Here is a 7,832-nt window from a genome sequence, read left to right as displayed (position 1 = left end):
TTCACGCAGCCGCCATCATTATGACACTCCGTTTGGAAGCACGTGGTTCTTTTCTGTTTACATTCACAGTTTGACAGCTGTTGCGCGAATCACGCGCGTCCCACGGAAGTGCTTCCGTGTGGTGCGCGTGATTTTCATGCACCCATTGACTTAAATGGGTGCGTGATGCGCGAACAGCGCACAAAGATAGGACATGTCGTGAGTTTTTTTCAGCGGACTCACGCTGAGCAAAACTCACGGACTGTCTGCATGCCCCCATAGACGTATACACGTATATCACGCTTGTGTAAACGAGGCCTAAGGGTGTGTTCACATCAGCGTTTGGTTTCCGTTGAGTTCTGTCAGACCTTTCAGTCGGAGGAACCAGTCAATGTAAACGCAAACGGAAACGATAGCTTCTCTTTACATTACCATTGATTTCAATGGTAATGCTTCCATTGCAATTGGCTTCCGTTTGTCTCCGTTCCATAAGGTTTCCATTTTTTTTAACTAAATCAATAGCCTATGGTTTGCTTTCATGGGTTCCCCTGACTGAAAGATCTGACGGAAGCCATGAATGGAACCCCGATGCAGAGGTGAGCAGACCCTTAATTCAGCATTTGGGACCCCACTTTTAACTTTGCCCAGGGCCACATATTGTCTAAAACCAGCCCTGGACAAGTGTACTTTCCCATGATACAAATACCAATAAAACCAATAATACCGCCATACAGTGACCATATAGAGGTCAGGCACCAGTTCTACACAAGTGATCTGCAGAGTACCATCATTCTGCAGACCATACAAAAGAAAACGGTACTCTTCAGACACAGGCAGAATAAATAACTAATAGAATTAAATCCAGTGACTCATAGGTGATGTCTTCTCTTATTGAAGTTGTTCACTTTCCATTGTTCTCCACCCAGCCCAGACCTCCATGACAACTTCTCCGGATGACTGCAGAGCTTGCTGCCCAGACATCTTTAGCCCTGCATTTCTGCAGCCCAACCCCATCCTCTACAGCAACACAAATTCAGACCCTAACTTAAGACCAATCCCCTGTTAATTCAGACCCCTAAATAAACTCAGATCCAAAAAAGACCCCTAAATAATCTCCATACCCCAGAGATTCTGGGAGACTCTGGAAAAGTTCCCTAAATTCACTCAGACCCCTAAGCTAATTCAGACCCAATACCAGACCCCTAAATTAAATTAGACGCCAGACTAGTACACTTAAGACCTCAGATCAGACCCCAAACTTAATTTACACGTCAGACCAAAAAAAAAACCATAGACACGAAAACCATATACCCACCCTCCTCTTTTCAGGGTTCTTGAGTTTGAGGCACCGCTGATTCACGGCGTTAGAATCCAGTGTGATCTGTCACTGTTGGTCAGCTGCCTGCCTCCTCACTTCCACTCAAGGAATAGCAGCTGAACAGCAGTGGCAAGCTCTGGTTGCGTTGATGTGCCCTCACCCACGTCAAACGAGCCGGCGCCCTGGATAACCTGGGTAAGGAGATATATATATATATATATATATATATATATATATATACACGCATACACACACACACACACACACACAAACATACAAACATACTTGTCCTTCTCAATTAATTAGAATATCAGAGCATTAATTTATTTCAGTAATTTAATTTCAAAAGTGAAGCTCCTATTATATAGATTCATTACACACAGAGTGATCTATTTCCAAATGTATTTATTTTTCAATTTTTGATTATGGCTAACAGTTAAAATTTTGTCTCTCAGAAAATTTGAATATTAAATAAGCCCAATTTAAAAAAATGTAATACCGAAATGTTGGCCTACTGAAAAGTATGTACAGTATATACACTCAGTATTTGGTCGGGGCTCCTTTTGCATTAATTACTGCATCAATGCGGCGTGGCATGGAGGCGATCAGCCTGTGGTACTGCTGAGGCGTTATGGAAGCCCAGGTTGCTTTGATAGTGACCTTCAGCGCGTCTGCATTGTTGGGTCTGGTGTCTCATCTTCTTCTTGACAATACCCCATAGATTCTCTATGGGGTTTAGGTCAGGCGAGTTTGCTGTCCAATCAAGCACAGTGATACTGTGATTATTAAATCAGGTATTGGTACTTTTGGCAGTGTGGGCAGGTGCCAAGTCCTGCTTGAAAATGAAATCAGCATCTCCATAAAGCTTGTCAGCAGAGGGAAGCATGAAGTGCTGTAAAATTTCCTGGTAGACGACTGTGATGACTCTGGGCCTGATATAACACAGTGGACCAACACCAGCAGATGACATGGCTCCCCAAACCATCACTGACTGTGGAAACTTCACACTGGACCGCAAGCAACTTGGATTGAGTGCCTCTTCACTCTTCCTCCAGACTCTGGGACCTTGAATTCCAAATGCAATGCAAAACTTCATTTCATCTGAAAATAGGAATTTAGACCACTGAGCAACAGACCAGTTCTTTTTCTCCTTAGGCCGGGTAAGACGCTTCTGGCATTGTCTCAAGTAATGCGACAGTTGTAGCCCATGTCCTGGGTGTGTGTGTGTGTGTGTGTGTGTGTGTGTGTGTGTGTGTGTGTGTGTGTGTGTGTGTGTGTGTGTGTCTGTGTGTGTGTGTGTGTGTGTGTGTGTGTGTGTGTGTGTGTGTGTGTGTGTTGGCTCTTGAAGCTTGGATACAGCACTCTGTGAACAGTCAGCTTCTTTAGCAATGTCCTTTTGTGGCTTACCCTCCTTGTGGAGGGTGTCAATGACTGTCTTCTGGACAACGGTCAAGTCAGCAGTCTTCCCCATGATTGTGTAGCCTACTGAACCAGACTGTTGGACCATTTAAAAGGCGTAGGAAACCTTTGCAGGTGTTTTGTGTTGATTAACGGATTAAACTGTGACACCATGAGTCTACAATATCGAACTTTTAACCAATATTCAAATTTTCTGAGAGACTAAATTTTTGGTTTTCATTAACTGTTCGCCATAATCATCAACATTAAAAAGAAAAAAACGCTGGAAATAGATCACTGTGTGTAATGTATCTATATAATATGAGTTTCACAATTTGAATTTTATTACTGAAATAAATTAACTTTGACTAATAAAAATAAAATTGCATCACAAAAATGGGTAACTCTAAAATGATCATGCTGGCAATTAAAACATTTTTTTTTTCCCTTTTCTCTTGTAAATTATTTTAAATTCCAGATTCATGGAGTGTATAGAGAAACGTATGCATCCTTATGCAGGCAATTCTGTTATCTCGTGGAAATATCCAAATAAATTGTGCTTGTGTATTCTGCTGCTCTATTCAATATTGTTACTAACACATCACTTTTACATGATGCAGCAGCACAATTCAGCAGGTAAGAGAATGTTATATTATGAGGTGCCAGTAACTTAATGTCTCTTTGCATGAAGTGCCACTGTTTAAAGTCAAGGCTATACAGGCGTTTAGTGAATGTAGTCGTGTAAAGGATATCACACAGTTACATTCATAGGCAGGGGCGTAACTAGGAAAGACTGGGCCCCATAGCAAACTTTTGACTGGGGCCCCCCCTCCCCTTGGTGTCACACAACCCCCCCCCCTTGTAGATAGTGCCTTTTTTACAGCCCCCCCTGTAGATAACGCAATACAGTCCCCCCTGTAGTTAACGCCATACAGCGCCCCCCCTGTAGATAACGCCATACAGCCCCCTCTGAAAGTCCCCTGAAGTTCTCCATGACTAACCTCTGACTTCCGGCGTCTGTGTCGGCAGCTCAATAAAAATGAAAGGAGCGCTGGTCACGCATGCGCACAAGCGCGACCGGCGCTCCATTCATTTCTACGGAGCTGCCGACACAGACCCCGGAAGTCCGAGGTTTGTGATGGAGAACTTCAGGGGACTTTCAGTCCCCCGTTCTCTCTATCAATGCAAGCGATCACACATGTATCCCCTATCCTGTGGATAGGGGATACATGTCTTTTGTTTAATGGCAGAGCGGGGAGATACCTCCCTGCTCTGCCGTAGTGTTCAGTGGCGTCCCGCTGTAGCAGTCATAGCGGCAGCTAGCGGAGCCTGCGGCCATGGTGGGGGCCCGTGCCGGCGGGCGACACGGGCCCCCTCATGCCGCGGGCCCCGTAGCAGTCGCTACGGCTGCTACGGCGGTAGTTACGCCACTGTTCATAGGAAAGCATGGAGTTACACAATATGCCCAATTCTGGGGTGGAGTGATAGCGGTCTTATGGTAGGTGGATGACCTTTTATTTAGGGCCCAGACAATTCCCTCTAAGCTGTTAGGGTGCTGTAATGGCAGGGGGTAGGGAGACGGACAAGTGAGCCCTAATCTACCCGCCACTCTGTCCCTGCCTACTTGCAACGACCCGCCCTAGGCAACGGGGTACAACTGGGCGGCGGTCCCTGCGCTCAGTAAGTGCACGACAAACACGACAAACATACAAAGGAACACAAGCAAGGAAAAGGGGCCGTTGCCCACGGCAACACCGTGAGCAACCAGAGTGGTGAACGAGCCGAGTCAAGCCAGGAGTGTGCGAGGTACAAAACGAAAAGCAGAAGAGTAGTCGGTAAGCCAGTGTCTGTATGGAGCAGGATCAAAAATAGCAGGAGCTGTAGCTGGCCCAGGAAACCACAAGGAAAGAAGCACAAGCACCGAGGGACAGGAAGTGCAGGCTTAAATAGACCGAGGGCGGGAGCTAGCTGAGTCTGGCCAGGTTACGATAGGCTCTCCCACTCCTAAGCCTGCCAGCCTGAATGGTGGAAGCAGGAGTCAGTCTCAGGGATGTATTCTCAGGTGCTGACTGATTAGTTCTGGGAGTTAACCCCGAAGCTGTGCTTGGCAGATCCTTTACAGGTGCTCCTACATGTAGCACCTGTGTGTTGGTAATGTGCCATGCCGTTTTGTGATGCAGTTTTGAATTGCGCGGCTTGTACAGTGCTTCACCTGTACAAACCACACAGGCAAAAACCACAGCAATTTGTGTGCACGGATCGTGTATGGCAGTACATGGCACCATACAGCCTTGATGTGCCATGTACTGCCATACAGGCTCCTTGGGGTGCCATATGTACGAAGATAGTCTCTCTTAGAAGCATATCTCCATATATATGGCATCCGATATAGCATATGACGTCGGACTGTAACTATTTAGACTACTCAAGTAATCAGTGTAAACTCTGAGTGGCCCAGAACTGCAATCACGCTACAAATTAACGACAGTACTTTATTTTTTATACTTTACCGTTCAAAGAGTAGCATTTGTTGAGCTTTGCATGCCACGTCACAAATCTCTTCTATACAGTACATTACAATAGGGTTATTTCTGCAGCATTTTTACAAACCCTATTCAGATGTATGGATTGGATTACTGCAGCAGGAATTTTTGGAAATCTGCCATGTGTGAACATAACCCTATAGTGTAAGCAGCACTCACTTTCCTCTTCTCTACCCACACCAACACCCTACAAATTAGCAGGCCAGCTTAAAGAGGCTCTGTCACCAGATTATCAAATCCCTATCTCCTATTGCATGTGATCGGCGCTGCAATGTAGATAACAGTAACGTTTTCTTTTTGGTTTTTTTAAACGATCATTTTTGGCTAAGTTATGAGCAATTTTATATTTATGCAAATGAGCCTTTCTAATGGACAACTGGGAGTGTTTTCTCTTATTTCCAACTGGGCGTGTATTGTGTTTTTAGCAACTGGGCGTGTTTACTTCTTTCACTGCACAATCACACTGTGCTGGGCTAGAACAATGAGAAGTGTAGGACACTGATTAGTCACTGATTGGTCAGCGTCATACACTCCTCTGTTCAACGCCCAGTTGGTAAAAAGTAAAAACACGCCCAGTTGTCCATTGAGAAACTCATTAGCATAAATCTAAACTAGCTCATAACTTGCTCAAAAATGATCGTTTTTCAAAATAAAAACCACTGCTGTTATCTACATTACAGCGTCGATCACATTATGTAGGAGATAGGGCACTTATAATCTGGTGACAGAGCCTCTTTAAAATCGTGTGCATTCAGTGCTATAGTTCTTTATGGTTGACATATACTATACGGACAAACAGAATTCTGTGCATTCACATGGAGGAGAGCAAACAATCACTAATTGCCCCCCTTCTGCCACTGCTCTTCATTCCTAGTGGCGGTTGACCAGTCTGTTTCATAACAAATTTTTTTATACATATAATAGAGTTTCATGTAATGTACAAAAATAAAAAATGTCGCCATTGCTTTTTATATTACGTTGTTCCTGGAACACTCTAAATTACATGTTTGGAGAACAATAGGAGCCACCTCCCTTTGTGGATACAATAACCACTGCATCACAAGCTAAAAGGCCAGGATGGGAGCGTACTGAGATCTTGGCATTTATCATAGGGTGGTGGCTGATCCTGTAGGCAAATCTTGTAAAAGATATTCATAGTGAAGCAGATTTATCAAAACTGATGAAAAAAGAAAAAGAAGTGGAGCAGTTGCGCATAACAGCCAATCAGGTTGCAGATTTTTATTTTTTATAGTCTCTCTGAAAATTAGAGACGTAATCTAATTTGTTGTAATGGCAACTACTCCACGTTTCCTTTGCAGTCAGCCTTCCTATTTTATCAGAAATCTAGCACAGTGCTGAGAATCATACACGCGGAGCCTTCAAACACAAACTTTAATTCTCCAAATAATTGTCACATTGAATTTATTTTTCAGGTTCCCTATACAACTTCTACATACAGAAACATCGCAGAGCTATTGTGAACTTAGCTTGTCTCCAGAAAAACCTGAATAATTCTATGCATTCAATTACTACTGCCAGAAGTCTTTTTGTTGAGCACAGCCATAAGTTCATATACTGTGAAGTGCCTAAAGTTGGTTGCTCCAATTGGAAGAGAGTAATTATCCTACTGAAATTAGGTTCCCTCCATAATGCCCAGGATCTGACCCACGAAGAGGTCCACAAAAACAGATTGTTATACCAGTTAAGCGATTATTCAGTTTATCAGCAGAAGAAGATGTTGAACAGCTATACAAAAGTAATGTTTGCTCGTCATCCCTTTCAGAGGTTGGTTTCTGCATATAGAGATAAAATTCTCCATCCACAGCCTTACTACAGTGAGGTTGTAAAGTCAATAAAGTTCAAGGTCAGGGAGCGTCAAAATTTTGAAGGGGATCTCACTTTTGAAGAATTTGTTCGCTTTATTCTTCAGCAGGACCCCAAAAAGATGGACATTCATTGGAAACCTATGCATTACATTTGTGACCCATGCAACATCCAATATGACATATATGGAAAGTTGGAAACCATGGAACTTGATGCTGCATATGTTCTGAGATCTATAAAAGCCCCATTTTACCTCAAATACCCTGGTATTAAACATTATCCAAATGAATCGACAACTGATGAAATCATAGGTAAAGAGTACTTCAAAAGCCTATCAAAGCTACAACTCCAAGGTCTTGCTGAAATCTACTACCTTGACTTTGTTATGTTTGAATATAATAATTTTTATGAAAATCAGAGTTAATAAATTATTCAGTACTAGTTGTTAGGGATTGCGGAGATAGTTTATAAAATGTGTATTCTTTGTTTACAGTCACTGCATGCTTTTCTTCAAGGTTTAATAAACACCTATGATCATTGCTTATAAAAACATAATATTTTTTTATTATTACTCAACGTATCACTGTACTTAACCATTATATTAAATTAGACAAAAGTTGTCTGAATAACTTTGTAGTTGTGTTGAGACCCCCTCTTTGAGCCAGAATCGAGAGACACTTCGGAAGAGTGGTACCCACTCTAGGGGGCCCTGATCACTCATGCATTACATGACCGCCCATTCATTTTTCCTCCAGTGAGCAGCTGTTAGA

At 43.0% G+C, this 7,832-nt stretch overlaps 1 protein-coding gene across 1 annotated transcript in view; it reads left to right on the top strand.

Annotated features, from left to right (window-relative positions):
• The window catches only part of LOC142664436 (carbohydrate sulfotransferase 8-like), a 25,907-nt gene extending 18,421 nt beyond the window's left edge, over positions 1-7,486 (top strand). The window contains exons 2-3 of the mRNA XM_075843502.1: positions 3,174-3,331; positions 6,672-7,486. Of these exons, the coding sequence (XP_075699617.1) occupies positions 3,174-3,331; positions 6,672-7,486 (973 nt within the window). The remainder of the gene's footprint in view (positions 1-3,173; positions 3,332-6,671) is intronic.
• The last annotated feature ends 346 nt before the right edge of the window (positions 7,487-7,832 follow it).

This window comes from Rhinoderma darwinii, chromosome 12 (genome assembly GCF_050947455.1).
Source record: "Rhinoderma darwinii isolate aRhiDar2 chromosome 12, aRhiDar2.hap1, whole genome shotgun sequence".
Taxonomy (NCBI): domain Eukaryota; kingdom Metazoa; phylum Chordata; class Amphibia; order Anura; family Rhinodermatidae; genus Rhinoderma; species Rhinoderma darwinii.
Note: the sequence above shows the minus strand (reverse complement) of the source record. Positions and strands in the feature narration are given on the sequence as shown.